Genomic DNA, 24,795 nt, shown 5'->3' with positions numbered 1-24,795 from the left:
CCCTCATATTGTGACTTTTTGACCCCCTCCCCCCACTTCCTTTCGTGTCTTCTTAAAAGTTGCCCTCCCATTTGTAATGCAATACTTCTCGTGTAAATGCGAGTTGTTTTGCATTGCAAATGCTTGTTTTAAAGTAGTGTGCAGTCGTTTATACACACACCCGACAAAGCCGTAGTGTGCCGGAAGTGACATCCCTGGCATGACAAGCTGTCGAGGCAAGACGACGCCCTGGCTGAAGGAGCAGATGGAGCAGGGAAGCGAACGGCTGCTGCTCATAGACTGCTGGTCACAGGAGCTCTACGAGTCCTCGTACAGCGAGGCGGAGCTCAGCATCGCCCTGCCCGGCCTCATGCTGCAGTCCTGAGGGGTGGGAAGCTGTGGTTGCGGGCTCTCTTCCCCTGTGCCGAGGATCACGAACGCTGATGAGCACAGACATTACCCACTGCACTGACATATGCCGTTCTCGAGCACCTTCGTTCATGCTCATCAAAGCACCTCTCTGATGTACGTATCCAGGGCCGGACTGAGAACCAAAACTGGCCCTGGCAAAGAGCTCGGCCGCCTCCCCCTTCCCCCCCGAGGCACAGGGTCAGACTGATTTGCATATGGCCATGTCTGAACTGGGGTGGCAGAGTGGGCTAAAGAACGGTGATGGATTAAACCCAGATCTGTTTACTGTGTGTGAGTGTTTGATTGGTTCAGATGCTTCATCCATCACCCCCCCCCCCTTTTGTGGGCCAGATCAACCATTTATTCCAATCTGGATCTGTTCTGTTGTGATGCAAAATAGTATGTAGGTCGACCTCCCACTCTGAAGTGTTTTTTCTACCAGGTGTAAGTGTAGGTATGGACGGATTGTTCAGGTCTTTTATCTTAGCTAACCCAAGGCAAGATGTCTGTTGGACAGTGTCATTCAAAAACATAATTTGATCAGGGATGATGCAGGCTCTATACATAGCTTCTACCCCCTGAACCTACCAATCTTTTGTACCCTAGACAGTTTTGGTCTTAATGTTGTCTTTCCAAAAGTCGAACCCTAGTTTAGACAGTTGGGCATAAAAGGCTGCAGAATAGATCTGTTTTGTATTGGTCAACATACTTTTCATTCCTGTATTGTTTAAAGTTTTAAAGTAAAATGATTCAGCATTTGAAACATTAAACCCTGAAAAGTATGGAAACTTATTGGCAAAAGTTTTTGAGCTACCCTTTGGTGGAGTAGGAAAATATTCCCATTTGTTATACATTAATACATTTCTAGGATTTGCAGATTTGTGCAAGAAATGATGACCATAATGATTATAACAATACATGTGTTCATAGTCTAACGAACCTTCTAAATATTCATGATTTATGAATGCTGCAGGCATTTCTAAGCCTGACATCATATTATTAACAGTCTCAAAGTCCCATTCATCAGAAAAGGTACTAGATGAAACAAAGTCACTTAATGAAATTTTGAATTGGTGTAGAATGTTTAACAGCTCTGATGGGCCAAAAATGTCATAATCAGTTCTGTTCCAAGCTATACCCCATGGCTGTGATGTTCACTGATGACAAGTCTCTTTGTTCACGATGAGATGATTTGTGTGGCTTTAGTATTAAGTTGATTTTCTTACTTGCTGTGCCAATTTTGAAATATCTACCATTTATCAGCATTCCTAGTGTTATTACCAGAGCCAACCAAAGTAGAAGAAAAATCACACCCAACACAATCCAAAGTTATGGTGGTGGTGAAACCAGATAAGTATTTTCCAGGTGATGAAAAAGGTATGCTGCTTGTTCTTTGAAAGTTCTTTTCACTGGTGTCGTTTCAGGTTAGCTGGGATCCTCAGAAAACGTATCAGAGTTAATGAAATAGCCAGAGGCAGTTCTGTCAATTGTTGGGATTGCATCAGGTTTCATTGAAATCGCTGGAACCACTTGATCACTTGTTACTTCGTTGTAGACAGGGGTTTCTTGACAAACTGTTATTTCGGTTTCAAGAGGTGCAAGATCCATAGCTTTGTTGCTTAGACCTGCATTTCGCATTGCAGATTCTTCAAAGGTGAGGAGCCTCTCAGTTTTAACCTCTTGAATAGAAGCTAGATTAGGGCGTCTGCTACATTGGCGGAGTCCACTCACTTGACCTACTGTTTAGTATCGGCCACATGATGTGGTTTTACCAGGTCGATGGACACAAACCTGTTCTCCTTTTTACCAGCAAGGGGCGGAAGTAAAAGTGTTCTTGATCCGTGAATTGCTAAGACAGGTACTGGTTGTCTGTAAGAAGGCCCAAATTCCTTCTTGTCCGTGATCTTTTCTCTGACTAGATCACCAAGCTTTAAGATCCAGACAGGCCTTGCTGGGATGGTCGGTTTTTCTTGAGTGGTCGTTGGCTTCAGGAACACGTTGCTTTGTTTCATTCTAATTTTATTTAAGTCCTGTAAAACAGCCAAATGGTCTTTAATATCAAATGTATTTTGGTCTACCACTGAAGTCTGACAAACGAGGTCCGCTACTAACATTCTGGTCCCAAAAAAGACTTCATATGGAGTGATACCCCTAGAGATCTTCTTGGCAAATTGTTAAGACTACGTGGACACTTATTAGATGTTTGACCCACCTGTCACCAGAGCCTAATACCCTAGCTGTTATAGATTGCCCGTTTTTTTCTCTCCACAACCAAATTTCCCAAAGGATGGAATGGACTAGAGTACCGCAATACAACACCCAAACTGGCCATGGCCTCCTTGTAAGCTTGAGAGCTAAATGCAGGACCCTGGTCAAAATGTAGCGTGCCAACTGCATATGTGCCGATAAAGACTTGCAAATCTTTTATAACAGTTCAAGCGTCAGCCGTGCTCTGAGGCCACATCCAAATGAACCTTATCTTAACATTTGTGGGACTGCATCTGTCCACAGGAACGTCTGTGTGTAGACAGTATAATGCTGTCTAGCAATGGTCTCTGTACTGGGCTGGCTATTGCTAACGATGGCTAACGATGTATTTGGGCCCAGATCTTTGGACTGGGGTGAATGTGTGACATTGATCCACATTCTGTCCATCACCTGTTTTGTTTGCAATAGTCAGGAATGTGGCGGCGTTCTGTGCTGCGATCTCTATTGCTGTCATTGCAGTTAATTACAAATGTGTGAATGTGTGCATTCATTCATTGCCACCACTACATCTCTTTTAATTCTAATATAGTCTTAGAGATCCACTGATGTATCAAACCCTCTCCCAGATGCACTTCGTGTATCAAAGCTACCCTGCGTTTCCTGTTTGGAATTACTCTGTCCCCCACTTCAGGTATTCAAGCAAAAGGAACGCTTTTTGCATCAATTATATAAGAGTATTTGCGTGGAAAATGTGGAGGTAACACTGCACAGCTGCCTTTGCTTGTTGCATTGACAGCCAGCATTATTTCACTGTTTATATTTGTTTTTGAACGAGTGATTGCAGCTACGGAAGCCGTTTGCACAGCTGCCTTTGTGGCTTCATCATCCAATGAATTCCCTTCAACATGAACGCCATCACGTTGATTACTCAATGTATGTATCACATGAGTTTTTTTTAGTTCTTGTCGTAACTGAAATACTTATTCCCAAAGCAGTTTATGCTTGATTGTGCCACATTTTGTATTTTTGTAACCGTTTTGAATCCAGTTTTGCAAGTATTCATTGTAAGACTGAACACAATAATACGAAGCGCACACTATGAGTGTGGGGAATTCGCGATCTGTGTTTTCAAGTGCCATCTCGCCATCGACCTTTACCGATCGCACACACCGCACTATAGGCTTGTTTAACCCCCGTAGCGGGTTGAGCTGATCCATCAGCATAAATTAAACATTCATACTGGTCAAGAGGCAGAATTTCAGTAGGCAGAGGACATTCATGTTAGTATTGTAGAAATTCTTGTTTTTTTAAATATGGATCAAAAACGTATTCAACATCTGTTGCAGTAAGAGAATTAATCCATTGTATCCATGTCGGGTGTAAAGCTTTAGCATTTGGAATGCTCGCTTTTGTCACTGCCTCTAAGTCAGGTACAGGAGTTACGACTATAATGCGTTTTCCCTGTGCGAGGGCTCTTTCTTTTGCTACAGCAGTCTAAACAGCTGTCAGAATTTTTTCAGTTGAAGTGAATTTCATTTCTCCTTTTGTATACCACTGTGATTTGTAAGCTATTGGAACTTTTTCACCTTTGTTAAAAGTTAAGTAGGTGAATCCGCATTGACCCGGAATGATTCGGATCACTAATTTGCATACCTTTACACGTGTTTGCTTGGAGTGAACACAAAATTTCTGTGTGTTTTTGTGTCCAATTTACTGTTTTAAAATCAGGTTTGATTAATTCGTAGAGAGGTTTAATCCTTTCTGCGTAGTATAGAATGTAAGTTCTTCTGAAATTTAAGAATCCTAGAATCGACTGTAGATTTTTCAGCGTTTTTGGAGGTTGGAGCAGTGCAAATTATTCTAGAAAGTTTGCTGCCAGTCTTTTGCCTTCACTTGAAAGTTCCTATCTTAAAAATAGGACGTTTAAATGGGCAATTCTAGATTTTTTAAAATTTAATTTGTAACCCTCAGAGGCGAATCCAAGTATAATTGTAGTCACCCTATTCAAGTTCCTATCCAAGTCATCATCTGTCAGATAGATGTCATCCACATATGATAATGCTTCATCATCATAAGTTTGTAGTAACTCTGTTACCCTTGCTGAAAATAACCCAGGATTATTCTTGAATCCTTGGGGGAGACGACAGAAGTGATGCTGTGTCCCCGTAATTGAGAAAGCGGTCAAATACCTGCTTTCTGGTGCAATGTTTTGACAAAAGAAATAGTTAGAAATATCTAATGTGGTTTTATATTTTTCATGCACAATATTATTCATTAATGCTGTACTGTGTGCATTTTGCACTGCAAATGTTTTGCAACAAGAGTTTAGATGTCTATCATCCCATATTAGATGATATGTATTGTCTGGTTTGGAGACAGGAAACAGAGGATTGTTCATTGACGAGGTGCATGTTTCAATCACCCCTTGGTATTCAAGTTGATCTAATATCTCCCTGACTTGTTTTTTAGCTTCTTGCTTAACTGGGTACTGCCTTTGTGCAGTTGGTTGATTTTTTTAGTTGGATTTTATGGTGAGGCGAGTCCTCATCCCATCCTATGTGATTTTTGTATAATGCAGGAGCTTGGGAGACTGTCCATTTCCTGCCATAAGTATATTTTAAATGAAAGGAAAGCAATACGTCAATCCAAAAAAGGAAAGCGGCTGGCCCAGATGGTCTCCCAGGGGAGACATATAGAGCCCTGGAAGATGTTATCGCCCCCGTGTTGATGGCATTATTTAACGACATTTTAATAGAAGGAAATCCACCACCAAAAACATGGGGGGAGGCTACAATTGTGCTTATTCTGAAACCAGGCAAATCTCCCCGGGAATGTGGGTCATATCGACCCATATCGCTGCTCAACAACGATTATAAAATCTTTACAACCATAATGTCAACAAGACTGAGTGGCGTAATAGGCAATATAATACATCAAGATCAGAAAGGCTTCATTAAAGGCCGACAATTATCAGAATTAACACACGATCTGATAGGTGCCATAGACATTGCATCAGCCTTCTCCCTACCTTTGGCCACACTCACTCCAGACGCAACCAAGGCGTTTGATAGGGTCAATTGGCCCTACCTCGAGGATGTCCTTAAAAAATTCAATTTTGGAAGTAGATTTTGTAGAGCGATATTCCAACTATACAGTGCCCTCTCGGCTAGGCTACTGGTTAATGGTGTATTGACGGAAGCCTTTCATATCACCAGAGGTACATGACAGGGCTGTCCGCTCTCCCCACTCCTCTTTAACTTATATATCGAGCCATTCGCCCAGGTTCTGCGGGCAGAGGCTAACATTCCATCATTTAGTTTCGGGAGTGGGAGAGGCGGGTAGCACTATACACCGATTATATTTTGATTTTCACATCGGATCCAACAACAACATTTCCTGTAGTCATACAGCGAGCAAAAGAATTTGGGCTTATTTCAGGGCATGACATTAACTCGAGCAAAACTGAAATAATGACATGGAATATCCCAGAACAACATTTGGGAATAAACGTTTCGTCCTCCATGCGGTACCTTGGAATACGAGTCACCCAAGATGTGGGCAATATTGGTCAAATCAATTTGGATTGAATCCACAGAGAGAGTAAAAAGTTGTTGAGATCATGGTCACACCTGCCACTCTCCATAACAGGTCGAGTAAACCTAGTCAAAATGTGCATCCTCCCAAAATGTACCTTTGTATTCAGCGCTATTCCCTCGGCATTTGACCTCAAAACAATTGAAAAAAGCCAACAAGAAATCAATTCCTTTATTTGGAACTATAAATCCACCAGACTTGCCTGGAAAGAGTTGAGGTGGAGAAGAGAGAAGGGTGGCCTCGCTTTGCCTGACCTACTATACTATGCTTGGGCATTCCAGATAACACACTCGAGGATGCTTCTAAAAACACCAACCAATCTTTCGAATGGATCAATGTATAGAGCCATGTTAATCGGGGCAAACCTATCAGTGGATGGGTTTATGTTCAAATTTGCTAGCCAGAAATTTTTCAAAAAAATCAAACTTAAAATACTACAATCTTGGTCTAAGACGTGGCTTATCATCAGAAAAAGACTGGGGCTGTCTTACTTCTCAAACTTTGCCTCAATTTGGGAATCCCCTGGGCTTCCACTATGTATGAGAGATAGCTTGTCAGCTACACTGGAACATGCAGGGATCACAAGATGGGGTCAATTATTGAAGGAGGGATCATTAATTACATGGGACGAGTTAAACGACCACATCGGTCCCGGACTGTCCAGATTTAAGTACATTCAGCTGGATAGTTGGACAAGAGCCCAGTGTAGAAAAGATAAACATATTGGGAAAGTAAGCTCTTTGGAACAACAGTTAGTGGAAAAACCAGTGGGAAGAAAGGAAGTAGCTTTTTGGTATTGGCAGATACTTGAAGAAATTGATGGAGACTTTACCCTCCCAGATCAATTATGGGGGTCAGCAACGGGCCTTCATTGTGAGGAGATGTGGCTAAATTCTTTTGCCCTCTTACACAAGATTGTAAAACCATCATGGCTCAGAAGAAATCATCTATTCTCAGTACACCGCGCATACATCACGCCACTTAAACTTTCCAAATTCCTCCCCGACAAAAAATGTAACAAATGTAATCTTATGGGAGCATCCCATGTCCACATGTTTATGGAATGTCCCGATATATATCGGTTTTGGGAAGAAGTGAAGGCCACTCTAAACTCCATCCTGAATACATCACTTTTAATAACACTACCACTTATTATTTTTGGGCTGGAGGACAACATTACAGGTAAAGCAAGGTCATTCCTCTTGTATGCCATTTTGCTGGCAAGAAGGCAAATCTGCATGCATTGGACAGAGAAAACAGCCCCTTCATATTCTGCATGGCTCACATCACTATACGAAACATCTAAAGCAGACCTTAATAGATCATGTAGTAAACGCAATCTGGCATTTTGGGAGGTGCTGTCCGAGTGGAGATAGAACCCGGGTTTTTTTTTTTTCTCCCCGGGTCCTATGATTATGCCGTAAACACTCTTTGGACTGGGTCTAGCCTCGACATGATATTGGTCCTACAGGTTGAAACAAACCTAAATGCAGTCAGCTCAAATTCCTCAAGTTTCTGGGTGTTATCTCCCGCCAAAAAATTATTCGAGTCCTGGTATAGGAAGGAGGGCACAAAAAACACTTTGGATTGGTACCTAAGTGTAGGACTCGCTAGGTGGTTGGTATCTTCCATATTGAGGGTATGGCAAATGAGGACAAAAAAAAAAGAATTAAAAAAAAAAAACTGTTACCCTTGCTGAAAATAACCCAGGACTATTCTTGAATCCTTGGGGGAGACGACAGAAGTGATGCTGTGTCCCCATAATTGAGAAAGCGGTCAAATACCTGCTTTCTGGTGCAATGTTTTGACAAAAGAAATAGTTACAAATATCTAATGTGGTTTTATATTTTTTACGCACAATATTATTCATTAATGCTGTACTGTGTGCATTTTGCACTGCAAATGTTTTGCAACAAGAGTTTAGATGTCTATCATCCAATATTAGATGATATGTATTGTCTGGTTTGGAGACAGGAAACAGAGGATTGTTCATTGACAAGGTGCATGTTTCAATCACCCCTTGGTATTCAAGTTGATCTAATATCTCCCTGATTTGTTTTTTAGCTTCTTGCATAACTGGGTACTGCCTTTGTGCAGTTGGTTGATTTTTTAGTTGGATTTTATGGTGAGGCGAGTCCTCATCCCATCCTACGTGATTTTTGTATAATGCAGGAGCTTGGGAGACTGCCCATTTCCTGCCATAAGTATATTTTAAATGAATTGCAATATGGTTAGAGAAGACTGGCATAATGATGTCCCCGCCATTTGGGCACTCCCTGACAAATTGTGGTGGCCAGTCCTGTTCAGCTAGAAGAATGTCATAACTCTTAGAAAGTCACTGCCAAAAGAGTGCTCTCACTTTTCTTGGTATGTCTCCCTCCATCCTGAGTTTCTTTTCATATAACCTATGAGGAGAACTGACCCTGGTATCTGCAGTTTCAACTTGAATGAATTCATTGACGTCCAGGGTCTCCAGATGATCCTTTTAGTTCTGGCAAGCTATTGTGACTTCTTCTGCGTTCTCCAACATTGTCTGAGCCCATTCTCCGTTCTTGAGTTGTGTCCTAAAGATCCTCGGCATGTCTGCTTTTTAGACCTGATACCTTCTTTTTGGTAAATTGAGGTTTCTTGTTTTTCTGAACGTGTTGATCGTCTTTTGGACTTTATGCGTTCTTCCTTGTTTTCTGACCGCCCACTTCTTTGGATTTCTGTGAGCAAAGTCTGAAAGGTACGAGAGGAACGTGTATCAGCATCTTGATATCTATCAGGTTTTCTCAAATTGTCCCTATTTCTGAGGTTATATACGTTTTATAGTGATGGCTTTCCTTAAATTAGGAGGAATGATTACAACATTTTCATCGGTTTCTTGGAAACCTGTGAGGTTAAAAGCAGCATCGGCTTGAACAGCCGCAGATCCACTGGCTTCGGTGTTGTTATCCCTGTTTAGGGAAACTTTTTTTGACTGAAAGTTTGCAGAGCAAGCTTTAAGGAAACAAAGATAAGGTGCCCAATATTTTGGAACACTGTATCTTTCAACGTTGAAAAAAACAAAAAAACGAATACATAAGATTTTCGTCCTATCCAGCTATGGCGGATATTATCCTTTTACCCACTCCAGGCGCCTATTGGAGTATTTACAGGAAAAGGGGTCTCTGAGAAAAGCACGACTGAGTTACTTTAGTATCTAGCGTTAAATTAGTGCCTTACCAAACCGTTGGGCGCCATGTAGTGTAGTTCCTATATTCCCAATAGGCTCTGTGCATTGGAATAATACACTCAATATGTCTCTATCGAGTACATTAAACTTAATTGTGTGTGCCAACTAATTCAGAGGTCACTAGAAAGAGTCTGGTTTTCCAAGAAATCTTTGTGACGTAGATGAACGGATGGAAGTAGCCATGCCTGTATTTGGGTAGCATGGGCTATGCCTAAATAGGACTGGATTTCTATGCCTATATAAGGGCAACGCGAATTGTACCTATATAAGGGCATGAATCGGGAAATTCATTCAGCATCTAAATCGACACACAACAGCCTACAGCGTGCGGTTACGCACACGGTTACGCACACAGGTGCCTTCTGGCTTTCAGACCCCACACCCCTTCCCCACCTAGTGTGACCCTCACCTCTTCAGCACTCAGCCACAGCCTCAGCAACTCCCGCCCCTTTCCCCTGTACTTCACGTGATCCAGTCGCTTCCACAATCATTCTCTGATCATGCGCTCTGCGAGGTATAGCTCTCTTGGAAGGTTAGTTTAGAGCGCATAACAGTAAGACAAGCCATTTATGTAAGGTCTCCTATTTGAGCTCCATTGACATATATTTTAATTCTCTAATGCGCGCATGTCCCGCTCCTCTCTTGGTCGAGAAAAACTGACAAAAGCCACTTATTTAAATTTAGAATCTAAAATGCACATATTCAATATGATATTGTATTTAACTCAATGAACCTGAAAGGCAGTCTGCTTTACCCCCCCTTGCCTTCCTAGGTCTGGCAGCATATCAATTTTCTTTTTGTCTCAATCATGTAGCATGGATAACACCTCAAACATAGCACTACCGTAGAAAAGTGACCTATGTTCATGTGTGGGTAACTTTAGCAGAATCAGTTGGTTGGTGGACGGGGAGCTCTACATCCCTAAAATGAGAGATGCATTAACGCACGGCCATGATAGTCAGTGAGGCATTGCTCATGCACTGCTCTGGGGAGACTTTTAGTAAGGGGGGCTTCAAAAAGCTGACCACACGCTTTTGCCTGTGTGGCCTAAAGCGCGTGATTACGTGCACGGTTATGCGCACAGGCGCCATCTATCTTTCAGCCCCCACACCCCTTCCCCCATCTAGTGCGACCCTCATCTCCTCAGCACTCATCCGCTGTCTCAGCAACTCCCTGCCCCTTTCCCCTGTACTTCACGTGATCCAGTCGCTTCCGCAATCATTCTCTGAGCAAGCCCTCGGAGAGGTATAGCTCTCTCGGACGGTTAGTTTAGAGTGCATAAAAGTAGGTCAAACTGTTTATGTAAGGTCTCCTATTTGAGCTCTATTGACATATATTTTCATTCTCTAATGCGTGCATGTCCCACTCCTCTCTTGGTCGTGAAAAATGGACAAAAGCCACTTATTTAAATTTAGAATCAAAAATGCACATATTCAATATGATATTGTGTTTAACTAAACGAACCTGAAAGACAGCCTGCTTTACCGCTCTTTGTCTTCCTAGATCTGGCAGCATATTGATTTTCTATTAGTCACAATCAGGTAACATGGATAACACCTCAAACATAGCACAACCGTAGAAAAGTGACCTATGTTCATGTTCACGTGTGGGTAACTTTACCAGAATCAGCTGGTTGGTGGAGGGAGAGCTCTACTCCCTAAAACCAGGGATGGATTAACACGCGGCCATGATAGTCAGTGCAAAAATGTGTTTCAAGTGCGCAGTCTAGTGGCTCGTCGATTTTCTTTGGTAACAGCGCATAGGCCATGCGTATGCTGATGCCGCGTGTAGCCTGGTGTCCTCTCAGGTAAAAAGGTAAGTAGTCAGTAGACAAGTAGCTCAGTGCTGATATGGCTGCATTCAATAGGGCGTTCACATTGAAAGCCTGATCACCGCCATATGTTAGCGTATGACTTGCATCAGAATTGTGTCTGATGGCAGAACATTTTTATTACCGAGTTATTTTCAACTCACTTCTTCATATCTGCATAAAAGTCATCGAGGTTCTGTCTCATTAAACTCTTTCGTCATGTTTGCGTGCTGTGAATGAACATTTTCTTCTTGTAGCTTTTCCCCACTTACAGTGTTCTTCATTGCGATATATAGTTATGGGGAAACTAACCCTCTGAACTTTTCCACACATCCGTCTCGTCTGTTCCGAAATGTTGGCATGTATGCAAATTGGATTGGCGATACTACACAGTTGTGCTGTAGGTGCTGGGTCAGAAGCACCTTAGCTCTCTATCTTATCCAGCGTAAATCTGCCCTCTGCACGTCTTGACTGTGTATCCAGTACATGTTACAATTGCAGTTCCATTATAAAACCCTGTTTCTAATTTATTTATATGTGACCTGTGACCCACTCAGTCGCCTATTATACAGAAAAGAGGTCAGAAGTCTGTAATAATTATAGTTGCGTTCTGATGACCTAAGCCTGCTGGTGGAGGCAGCAGCCTAGGGGGGAGGCAGAAAAACAAGCATTTGCAATCACGCGAGTTTGAGTTATTGTCATTGTAAATGGCAATGTCTTTTATTTATGTTTTGTGTTTTAAAACATAAATAAAAAGCATTGTCATTTACAATACTAATGGCTTAAATGCATATGCTAGAGGTATTGCTTTGCAATAAAGGGCCTTCTCAACCGCTTGTTAGATTGTAAATATCAGAGGAAGAGACCGGCCTGCTACGTCATCAAAGTAGTGATAAATAGTGCAGTTAAGATGATGTGTAAGTGTTGTAAATTGCACAGACACAAAGTGTAAAGTGAGAGTTACATATGATCCGAGCTAGAAACACTAACAAAGCACTCCCTTTGGAACCTCATAAGTGTTTAGCCATGCAACAGTTGATGTTGTTGCACCAAGGATATTGAGCTGCATAAATAAATACTTATAAGGTCCCAAAAGCGAGAAATATTGGCTATGCCAATGCTTTTTTTAAAGACTAGTTGTCAGTTATCACGCAGTGTCTACTGGCCATTTGGAGCAAGAGGTCTGTTGTTTCTAAATGGGACACTTTGAAATGGGAGAAAATGAAAATGACGAGTTAACTTAGCCATTAAGGTAACTCCTCATTTTAATTTTCACCCATTTAAAAGCACTCTGAAGCATCATTTGTTCCCACCCAATATTGAGTTGACAAGGACATTTATTTATGACTCATTTATGACTTTATTTTACTGGCAACTGCCTCTATTTAATTTTCTTGATAGAAAACGACCAGCAGAGGTCACAAAAATACCAGAATCACTTTAGCATTCTCTAGATTCCAGTCCATAGAGATTGTCTTCCACGAGCACCCGTAGACAATAATATTCAATTTTCAAATTTTGTATCTTGTATTTTCAGTGATATGACCACCGAAGGCCCTGATTTTATATTAAAAACAGTGCTTTGGACTATACCATTTCCAGCTGAAAGGAAATATTTCTCTCCATGTGTTCCCATACCTGGAGTGTCACACAGTTTGGTGCTTACTGTCCCTCCATGTTTCAGCACCCAGGCTAATGTGCTGCAGTAGCTAAATACATATAAGGTCCCAAAGGGGGGACCATTTGCATTGCAAATGCCTGTTTTAATCTCCACTTCTCTTCAACTGTTGTGAAAATGTGCAAAAACTAACTCTGCAACATTACATGTTTTCTTTAATCTTTACAATATTCATGAATTTCCTGATGTATGTAAAGCATAAAAACAACAACTAGAAGGAGAAACCTCCCTCTAAATGTAGGGTTTGGCACAAAAACGAACAAAAACCGTGCAGTGGAAAAATCTCTCTCAAAAACGGTTTTGTTAGAGACTTTTCTGCCGAGAAATGTTCTCAAGCATAAACGTTTGCATACAGGTTGGTTAATTTGGACAACTTGGAAACTACGAGTTAGCAAACTGAGTCAAACATGAATCTTCCTAAATTTAAGAGTGGAACATGAACATTTTGCACAGCTAACTAAATGAGGTCGGCCTCATCCTTTCTTGGAGATGTACAAGGACAATATTTGTGGACTCCTGCTTATTCCGCATAAAAGATAATTGTCTGAGGCATTGACAGACTAATGAGCAGCAACCAGATACCCAAATCTTCTACCACAATATAATGACTCTCTGTCAGCCTTTAATATTTTTGTGAGCAAGGCTTGGCATCTATTGTGTCAAACATGTTTTCATATACCACCCCAAAAATATTTTGATTTATGTATTCATCTAGCCGTCTTGGGTTCTAATGCATCATTAATCTACAACATTTTTTATAGAGAAGTTCTCAGTACTAAATAGAAAAAAAAACACATTCTTACACAAGGTAGTCAGGGATACCTTCTTCAGACTCTTCATGCTATTCTTAAAGGCGACTACAGTCTGCCACATGAAGAAAGGTGTTAAAATAACATTTAGATCTTCTTATATAACACCTTATTTTATTCCTAAGCAAGGTAGTAGGAAACTTTAAGCGTAAAATTTCATAGGTTATACTCAAAACTTTGCCGATATACTCACAAGCGAGACAATGGTTCAAATGATATAACATGACAATGGAAAGTGTAATTCAGCTTGAATCAGCATCTAAACATGGGTTCAGTTACCTCAAATATACGCAGCACTTTGGCTAAAGCGCCAACTTCCTCCTTCAAAGAGACGATCAAGGACAAGGCGCCATTGGTGCCGTTCTTCTTGGTGATTTCTTCGATGTACATGGTTTCCTGAAAACAAGAGAGGCAGGTTAGACATCCCTGCATGAACTGTGGACACTATGTGAAGACCTTTGGGTTGGGTTCATGCTTTGTCATTTCAGAAGAAAAGTGCTGCAAAGTCTGTAGCAAAAGCGATAGGCGACTATGAGTAAAGTGTTCTGCATATCAATGATAAAGTGCATGCAGATTAATTACAGTCAGTAATATTCAGCCCTGAGCGATAAAACAGTTAGAGAGTGTGAGCATATAGTAGGAAAGGAGGAATGACTATACCTTGAAATGATATACCTACTGCTGTGATTTACCTCTGTTATTCTAGGCATTCAAAGGAACACAACAGCCATGTACACTAATATTGCTGTTACTTCGATAACATTTTTATGTGTGCAGAAATTCAATGGCACTCTTACACCTCTTGCTTTGAGGCTCCCAACAACCTCCTTCTACTGCTCGCCTAATACATTACCAAATGTACACACATGCACACTGACGAAGCTACATCATGTGGCCGAGTGCAGTCCTTCTGTGTTCTTTTGGATCTTTACATATCTGCCCTTGTAAAAGGCAGACTGGGATTTACTCTGAAGTTAGGCCGGTATAGGGAAGCAAATGAGGGCTGGAGAGGTGAGTTAAAATGGTTCTTTAGATAATTGTATCAAAGCATCACCAATAAGGAAATCCAACCACGTCAAGTCCTTCATGATTGCCTCTGTCTCGGCAATTAGGAGACAGCGAAGCAAAAATGGAATATCCGTAAAAATATATGCATGTAACAGTAGGGCAACCCCGTAGGCCACAGGAGAGGGGAAAGCAAGTTGCAGAAACACGCGGCCTGCCCAGAAGACTGGACAAATGTGGCCAATATTTCAGAATCAAAAGCGGAAACACCTATGAAACTGGAGTAGAAAAGGTACATGTGGGAGGTGAAATTAATGAGGAACAAGATGGAAATGCCTAAGTGCAAATATATAAATATATAGATGTGTGCTCACAAGTAAGAGTAACATGAATCCAGAGGATATCGCACTCAAATGAAAATCAAAATCAATAACGGTGTGTTTTAATAAGTCACAGTATTCAGTAATTCATTGTGTCAACCAAGTTACTTAACTGAAATGAGAAATGCATTCCTGGAAGTTTATTTTGGGTTGAAACCCTCAGGTGGGTTTTGGGTTCATTATATGCCTTAATTCTATGCCACTTCCTTATTGTTGCTGTTTTGCAAAGAAACTTCAACAGCACTTTAAAATCTTTGAACATTCAGATATCTAATGTGAATTGACATGGTGAGGCAATCACAAAACATATCCAATCACCACAATGACAGAATGAAAAGTTAAATATAAACAAACATACAACAGGAAATTGAACAACAACTGTGACTGAGAAACATTGTAAAGTAGGGCAGTCAGAAAAATGAAGGTTTAGTAGAAAGAAAAGAAGTATCTGGAGTTTTCAAGATCAAATAATTTGTAAATATGAATTAATAATTGAGGAATTAATGGCATGCAAGAAGAACACCATAATTGCCAGTATCATTCTCACAGCATTGACGGCATCTTCCAAATCGCCTATCTTGTCTTCATTGTCTGATTTCTCCCCTTCCCAGATAGAAAGACCCTTCTGGCCCATTCCCCAGTTTGAAATGAAGCGGTTTCCCTTTGCATAAAGCGGATATCCGTCGTCGGCCTCCTTCTCATGCGATCTTTCCAGATTCATGTCAAGTTTGATCTAAATAGAAAGCCAAATGTTTATGCTAATGTTATGTTTTATAACCTAATACAATTGCATGCAAAATGCCCTTCTTTAGAGCGAATTGCGTTTGATAATGTATTCAAGACAGCACCCATTTTACAAAAATAAAAATCCAAGATCCTCTTTGAGATAATGGTCTACATCAGTGGTTCTTAACCTGTGGACTGGGGACTCCTGGGGGTGCACAAAGCGACTATTTGAAATGAAATTATATTATCAGATTAATAAAGTGCATATAAATAAAGAAGCAAAATATAATATTGACATTTTTTTTTAATTAGTACAGGAATTTGAAATTGGAAGCTAAAAATTAAGTTAGTATCTTCAGATCGATCTGAAAGTGCATTAAACAGAATATTGTATGAACAAGGAAAGGCCTCAATTGAATTTATAAAAGCTCCATACTTCCATTCAAATTTTAGATTTTTTTATATTTGTGAATTAAATATAGTATTTTAGCATGTGTGCATTTATTTGATGAATGCTTGTTTCTGTATTTTTTGTATTCTTTTGCAAATCAAATCATTGAAAATACCTAGGTCGTGTCCCCAGCTTCCAGTAATCACTCACTGGTGGCCCCCAGATTCCAATAATGATTCAGAGGAAGTCCCCAGGTTCCAGCAGTGACTGTTTGTGGGGCCCACAGCAGTCAAAATGTTAAGAACCACTGGTCTATATTGTAATCAGCTCATCTCTTCAACTCTAAGTATCGATCATTTAAACTCAGAAGCTGGTGCACTCCCACTAGGACATCTGCTGCATGAACCAGCTCTGCAAGCTGGTAATGTAGTCCGACGAGTTAATTCATTGCCATGTGCATGAATGCAGGACAACTGTTAGACTCAACATAACCTGCTATTCGTTTAACTTGCAACTATAAAATGAGTATCTTTAGGATAGAACATTTTAATATATTTAGTTTTAGCAGTTTAGTCAAACAAGCCGTTTAAGTTGTGAAAAAGCCATAAGTTGTTTCTTTGGGGTTCAAGTCCATAGGAACATTATAAGATTCCCCACACCCTAGAACACTTTATAGGCTGGTTGTGTTTTTAATTTGGTCAGTGATATGTCACGGCCACCTAATATGCCTCTGACACTGACTCAGGATCATGGGTCTTTTGAAATACCTAGCATAAAGCATAGCATCAATCTTCTATAGAGCATAGCAGCAATCTTCTACAAGTTAGACTATGTCTGAGTCAAATCAACCTGCTACACTGCAGTATTGTGGACTCCTTTGTACAAGCAAGTAGGATAGCGCCTGAAAAATATATTCAGTGCTGTCTTACATGCAGATAGATCACTCCTTAAAAATCTTTTAGACGTTGAAGACTTTTAGTCAGAATCAAAAGATGTAGAGAAATAAATTATCCTTCCTAAACGGAATCTGATCAAGGGTGCTATAACTTTAGACAATATAATAAATCTGTTTCATTTATAAGCACAGATTCAGTGCCGTCTCTAGATGGGAATTTTAGGAGCGGGGGCACAAATTAGGCCTCAGATAAAACTGTGTATGTGTTTATATATATATATATATATATATATATATATATATATATATATATATATATATATATATATATATATATATATATATATATATTCAGACATTAGGTCGCGATTCCTCTGCCTCTCTATGGCGGCGGGCTTCGGTGAGGTGGCGAGCCTCCCAAAATACACAACTCACTTTGAAGAAATATGCCAAAGAAACCGAGCCCAATTCCGTCAGCGTGGTTAAAGATGTTTTATTAAGTCAGATGGCAAAGGACAAGGATTTGCCATTTAACTTAATAAAACTTTTTTAACCACGCTGACGGAATTGGGCTCGGTTTCTTTGGCATATTTATCCAAAGTTAGTTGTGTGTGTATGTGTAAATATATATATATATATATATATATATATATATATATATATATATATATATATATATATATATATATATATATATATATATATATATATATATATATATATATATATATCGACTCCACCTCGCACTCTCCAGTACGTGATGCACTCTTGTCAATAATTACCACCAGTCAGAAATGTAGGAAGACTTTATTTTACATCAAGCCAAACTCCTTGGGTTTTTGAAGTTTGGCTTGATGTAAAATAAAGTCTTCCGAGCTACGTGCGAGGTGGAGTCGATTGTGCAGGGCGACCTTGTGCCCTGGATTGCACCGACGCCGAAAAAGTCCCGGTCTCTACAAGGACAGTGGAAAGGTGATGTGATATATATATATATATATATATATATATATATATATATATATATATATATATATATATATATATATATATATATATATATATATATATGTACATATATATATGTATATATATATGTATATATATATATGTATATATATATATCACCCACTCCAGTCTACTAAAGCCACCTGTTCTCACAGACGGGTGCCGCTCCCATGGTGGATTCATGTATTCTTTATCCACACTCCTCAAAAAAGACGGGCGTCACTCACAACATATACATTTGGCACTTTATTACTTTATTTACAGATTCCTAAACAGACGCGTTTTAACTTGCCGCCTCTGTCAATGTTGGCGGGTTCATTTTTTCAACAAACAATTATCGCATTCTGATTTAATTACATTGGGTAAGCACTTATACTAAAAATTAAAGAAGGACTATTGCAACATTAACCTCACTTTGTAAGTTTCTGGCAATAGCCATTTTGAAAGCTTTCAAAATTATAAGCAATCGATCACAATACATAATCTTCTGCAGCACCATTAATTAATCATTGCTTCAACGGATACATAATTAAAATTGATTAATTATTTTCTTCAAAGTTTCAAAATTGCATGAATATAAAGTGGGTCCGGTCAGTTCCTCTAATTTAAATATATGGTACAAATCTGCAAACTGATAATCTTGCTGGTCACACTTTCTCTGAGTTCCCATGCACATGCCCCCATTGTGTCATAAATATTCCCTCAAGTCACAGCCCAAGAAATGTATTATACAGGCACCCATTGAAATCAATGGGAGTCCTTCTGATTGGTGTTCGTAAGCATCATAATCGGTCGGGCGGAACTGCCGACCGCGAGTAGGTTGGAACCAAATCCGACAAGGAGTCAGGCAGTTTAGTCTAGTCATCGTAATGAGGCCCTAAGTGTATTAATCTGTAGATTGTTTACTGAAATCCTCACTAAGAATGATCAGACAATGAAAAAAGGTCCAGAATGTTCTCAAGATCCCAATAGGCTCACTATGTCCACACTAAATTGACAATTTGCACATCCCCTGAATAAAGCACTGTGGGTGGGTGTAAAACAAGCAAGGAAAAGGGTCAACCCCGTGGAGCAATGGACATGTCTCTGTCCAAATTGCCCATTCCTTTTTATTTCATTCCAGGGGTTAGTGTCCTGATGCAATTCTCATCTAACACTGGAAAATCTTCCTATATATGTTGCATCAGAACAATTGATTTTCTGGATCTTTTTAAAGAAATAGACGTTGAGCCTTTACAGAAGGTTGAAACTGAAAAACTATTGTTCAATTAGTATTGTGTAGACCTACTCTTCTGTAACACAGAGATTGAGTAAGGGTTTAATTGCCTCATGGTGAGCTGTGAAATCAGTTCAGAGTTTAATACGTCTATTATGAAAAGGCCACAGCAATTAAAGCTTGAACATAGAAATCTTTCAATGATGTCCAAGTCACTAACCAGTCCAGTGTTGATCAATAAAGAATGTCTCATATGAGTAATCCACTTACACCTAACACCACCAGTAATTCTATAGAACATCATATCCATACTCAACTGTTGCTTTATTCATTGTGTACCCATTATCCGACTGGATAAGATTGGACGTCTCATTTTCTCGTCCCCAGTTGGAAGATCTACTATTGTGTTAACAGTTTGACAAATTTTCTTCACTTTTTATTTTATTTGTTTTTTTGTGTGTGCCTGAAACCCAAATGGGTACTTTAGCCATGTTATGGCCATGTTGCAAAGACGGAATGAGAGGCACTGCAGGTCATCTGGTATTCTGTGGTCGTAAGACTATATTCAGGGGAAAACAGCAAGTTGAAAATGGCAAGTTGTGGTCAGTGGCAGAATGGGCAAGAGGAATTAAGTTACTGCATCCAGAATTTAGAAGAAACTTAATTTTAAAGATTTTATATATTACAAATATCACCTAAATAAACTGTTGGCATATTTATCATGATGAAATAATGCCAACACTTATTATTATCATTTGTAGTTGAATGTTTTGTTTGTCTAATGTTTATTATAAATTTGTTACCATTTATTATTATATGTTTTTTCTTTGTATAATATGTATGAGCTTTGAACAGAATGAATGACACAATTAAAACAAATCAAATACAATGTAGCTTGCCCTGGAGTTATTTTGGAAAACTGAAGGCTAGTGAGAGGTTTTAAATGTTTAAGGTAGTGAGCCAAAATGCTTCAGATTGTTGGAAGCTGCTTTTAATAATAACCATCTATTATTGCAGGCCAGCGTTGTTTGGGACATATTGGCATTAATATACATAGTTTCAGGTTGCTGTTTTGTTATTGATTTGAGCAAGGTTCTTTGTTCATATAAAACCCTTTCGGCATATGGATATATTTGAGTTATAAGACTGATGGTGTGGCAATGAAGATGGTTAAGAGGTAGTGTGATTTGGAATCATCATCACTTCAACCTAGCTTCTAATCTCTCAGCAACATGGTGAACTCCCTGTAGCAAAGAAACAAGATGCAGAGTAGACACTAACAATGATTTGGGAGCAAGAAAAGTATAGGTAAGAGGTGTGGCGCTGTGGCCAGGGCGACTGATTGGAATCTAGGGATCACGGTTCGATCCCCGGCACCGGCAGCAGATTAGCGCAGCACCGTGTGACTCTGGGCAATAGCTTGCTCAATCTTCCCGACGGCCCCCTAGCGCCTAGAGACCCTTATGGGTGATTGTTCACGCTTTACAAATGTGGATTATTATTATTATAGGGTGGTGAAGAAGACCCATAAAAAGAGACAAGGGTCTAGAAATAGGAACATAAATACTATTTTGTTTACTATCATAAAGGAATGGCTACAAAATGCAGCCTGGAGATGAAAGTGAAGCAGGTTGTTGAATTCACACCAGTAATCATGGTAAAGTAAGGTGTTAATTGTCTTTTTATTTTGTGGAAAGGAGATTGTCCACAATAAGACAGAGGTTAAAAAATCCATGGTTAGTGCTACAGTCTCATGAGAGCTTGCAGGCCCCTCTTACTCTTCTTTAGAAGAAGAGATGCTATGGACTGGAGCATCATCTGACTTAACCTTTTTGTTGGTTGCTAGGTGTTTCTTAGTCAGTTCTGTTGACTTTGTTGACTTTTTTTAATAGCTTGGATTTTATTGACTACCATAAAAACAATCTTGGTGCTTCTCCCTGGTTTGCATCAGAAGTTTAAGTGGGGTAATTGTTTGGCACAGGTTACGGTTGTAGTGCTCAACCTGTTCTTCTGGGGTGATCTTTAATGAGAAGGGCAGCTTATCAAAGTAAGATGGTTATAAAGAAAGGGGAAATGGGTCAGCAACTTTTTTTGAAATTTTGGTCTGGGATCCTAATATAGAATGCACATGGGAATAGGCAGGTATTCATCTACTTGGAGGAATATAATTGTGCTACAATGAGGGGGTGACATATTACATTCTGGTTCAGTGCATGAATTTCAATAGACAGGGTAGGGTGAAGTGTGTTTGGGGATAAGCGGTGCTAGGACATTGGTAGATCTCACATCTGCAGTATCTGTGTTCGATTGAAAGTACTGCTCAAATTCTCAAAGTGAAATTTGGTGTGAGAGCTGGAGATGAGCAGTAAGGGAACTTGAGATGAGTAGCAAGGCTGAGCAAAAAACATGGGAAGAAGTATGTAAAGGTTAAATCTGGGCCAGGGATTTGTATAAACATAACAATAGAGCTGGTGGTGCTTGGTGTTGACAGTTTGGGAGTCAGTAGCTTGTTAGGAGTTTAGGAAGGTCATGTTCAATCACTCGTAATGACTATGAACCTAGATTCATAAACATCATCTCTGACTAAGCTGCAAGCACATGTGTATATTTCAAGCACCACTGCTAATTTAGCACAATATTTAATGTTTTTAGTCCTCTTGTTGCTTTGACTCACTCCCTGTTATGTCATTTTGAGACATCATCCTTAGATTATCTGTTGAGGCATTGAAAAGAGCAGTCCAGTGGCATGCAAAGAAATAGGTGACCAAGTCACTGAATCAGGCATGTATGGTACTCTTGCTTAGGAAGGCATAGGCTAAATGTGAGGAACTAGTTAGCTTTTGTCTACTATCTAGTCTACCATTCTTGTTCATCACATTAGAATAGAGGTTGGCTAAACAGGTTCAACCCAGAGGAGAAATAAACTGTGTTTGCTCGATGATGCAAAAAGCTTTTATTTTACCCAATTTTACAACAGATCTTTATACGGTCTCCTCAAAGACTTGCCTGGCTGAAGAACCAATGACATTCATGGGCACTGTTTGAGGAGGTAGAGGCAAAGAGACAGCCTCCACTCCATTATCAAAAGATCATGTTACTTTCATTCCAAAATGGGTATGTAACGCTCCATTTCTAATGGCTCACTGGTTAGAGGCGGCAGACCCGAGAGCAGAGGACGGCCCGGGACCAGGGTTCGATTCCCGGCGCGGCAGGTTTCTGGACCAGGGTCAGCGGACTCGATAATTCTCTCGCCTCGGTGCCCACTCTGATCAGCGATCACACTCGGCAACTCTGGGCATTAGCTTGCCTCATCTTCACTAACGGCCCCACCAGACCGCCGGGGATGCCTGGTCTCACCCTGGAGATACCCATTAAGGGACCATCTCTCAGGGAAGCCAGGAAGGGTTTCGCAGCGGTCGAAGCGCCTTGGGACCCTACGGGTAAGTAGTGCGCTATATAAATGCCTATACATACATACATACATTTACATTTACATGTTCACACTTCCCTGTAGATATCAGAATAAATGCCATACTCCCTTCATACTCAGGTTGATAAGAAGACAAGCTACTGCTCTATGGTCAGGGTTTGGATCAGGGGAAATTAGGTGATATTGTATCACTAGTTAGAGAGCCTCAAATTGAGAAGAAAAAATCACATTGGCCAATGTTCAATTATCATAATGTTGCTAAGATCACTATATGAAGATATGATGAGGTAGAACAATTATGTAAAAGGAACATATGACTAGAATTCCAAATGAAAGCTTTTCCAGCTCTTTCAGGAAACCAAGTCACTAATATTCCAAAATGTTCCTGAAAGGTGTGGAGTGGATATGGGGACTGTGCAACTTTAGAAAACCAGCTACACCTTTGTTCCTGGTTGATCATCAGAGGTTGTAGCTCTACATATTAGCATAAAGCATGTCTCTCACCATAGAGAAACCCAAACACTGACATGCATATCAAAATTATCAAAGCTTGGGCTAGTGTTTAGCAGTAACCTAGGCAGGGAGGGTGGAGGAACAACGGTGGTGATGGGGTGGGAAACAAATCAATGCTACAGATGAATGGAAATGAGCTGGGGGCGGCATTGGATGAGCCTGGGTGTATAAAAATAAATCAAGCGGAACAGGTAGAGGAAAGCAATGGATTAGCTGTGGGGGAGGGGATGTGAAGGGAAGAAGCACAAAGACCAGACCACAAGAAACACATGCTCTGCTATATTGAAAGCACAAAAATAAAGTAATTTGTTGAATGAAAGCAGTGGAAGGATGCAAGTTAACAGTGAAGAAGTTGTTCTTCAGGAAAGGACAAACACAAGAGGAAGGAAAGTCATCAAATAGGAAGATAGCAAATGAGATTGACACGAAAGTCAACCAATGATAAGCAATGGGCTGACCCAAAACCCACTGTAAGGATTGGTATTGTTTGTATAAAGCTGGTTTGTATGAGACCTAAAATGGCATAAATGGCAAGGTGACTAACAGCGGTGCATTTAATGGTGGAGAGAATGGTAGAACAATAGATACCCACGAAGATTTAGATTTGCAATGCATGTGATAATACTCTAGCTTTAGAGCTGCAATTCTGATGTTATTTTATTACCTGGATGATGATGCACTAATTACTGAAGAAGGGCAATGATAGTTGTTGTGACATTCTTTCTTGATTACTTAAAACCATGACACTTAGAATAAAAAACAAGCAAGAAAACACAATTCCTCTTAAATACAACAGGAAAAGTTAAAAGTATTAAAAAGATACAGTGATACATTTTTTCTAAGTGAGCAAGAAGCAGTTAAAATATGTTTTAAATGTAATAACCTTGTTGGTGGATGTGAGACCCAGCCCTAACTTTCAATAAAACAAGAAAAGGCACCACAGATAAGAGTCTCGAGGTTTGGTAGAGAACATGGTAGTCCCGTTTTGGTTGTAAATATGCACATTTCATATACCTGACATTGAGCATCATGCTGTTGAGATTCATTGCTGCTAAGATAGCTTGCCAGCATGATCGAACACCGTGTTTGATCCATTCGCTCCGCAACAACCGCCTTCTATCGTTGAGAAATGCGGCGCAAACACACACCACATGCTCGATTGTTTCGGAGTGATGACCACAGCCCCTACATTTATTATCATCATTTGAGTGATGCCATGTTGGCAGATGTTTTAAAAAGGGCCATTCGCCCATCCTCAGTACCATAAATCTTTTCTTCCAGACGGTTGTATAAGTTCTTGAAAGATATCGGGCCTTTGATCTGGGTTTGAGCTCCGCAATTATAGACCAGGCGTGTTTTCTTCTTTTAATAGACAGTTTTAGTGCCTATTGTGGCAGATTAGTACCCCACTAATCCACGACATCAAGCAGTCTCAAGGAGTATTCAAGGTAAAGGTGTTTTTAACAGGATTGCCTGACTGATATTTCTAGCCACAACTTGGTCTCCAGGTTTCCTTCCCTTGAGTTTC

The 24,795-nt window shown here is 40.0% G+C and overlaps 1 protein-coding gene across 2 annotated transcripts in view; it reads right to left on the bottom strand.

The window, feature by feature from the left end:
- The window catches only part of PAH (phenylalanine hydroxylase), a 260,469-nt gene that overhangs the window by 216,544 nt on the left and 19,130 nt on the right, over positions 1 to 24,795 (bottom strand). Inside the window, exons 2-3 of one of the 2 annotated variants that reach the window (XM_086919176.1) lie at positions 15,639 to 15,824; positions 13,986 to 14,102 (exon numbers count right to left, since the gene is read on the bottom strand). In XM_086919176.1, the coding sequence (XP_086775302.1) occupies positions 13,986 to 14,102; positions 15,639 to 15,824 (303 nt within the window). The remainder of the gene's footprint in view (positions 1 to 13,985; positions 14,103 to 15,638; positions 15,825 to 24,795) is intronic. The other variant, XM_086919177.1, reaches the window with a different exon arrangement.

The sequence above is a fragment of the Lissotriton vulgaris genome, chromosome 1_1 (genome assembly GCF_964263255.1).
Source record: "Lissotriton vulgaris chromosome 1_1, aLisVul1.2, whole genome shotgun sequence".
Lineage (NCBI taxonomy): Eukaryota > Metazoa > Chordata > Amphibia > Caudata > Salamandridae > Lissotriton > Lissotriton vulgaris.
This window is presented reverse-complemented; position numbering and strand designations above follow the sequence as displayed.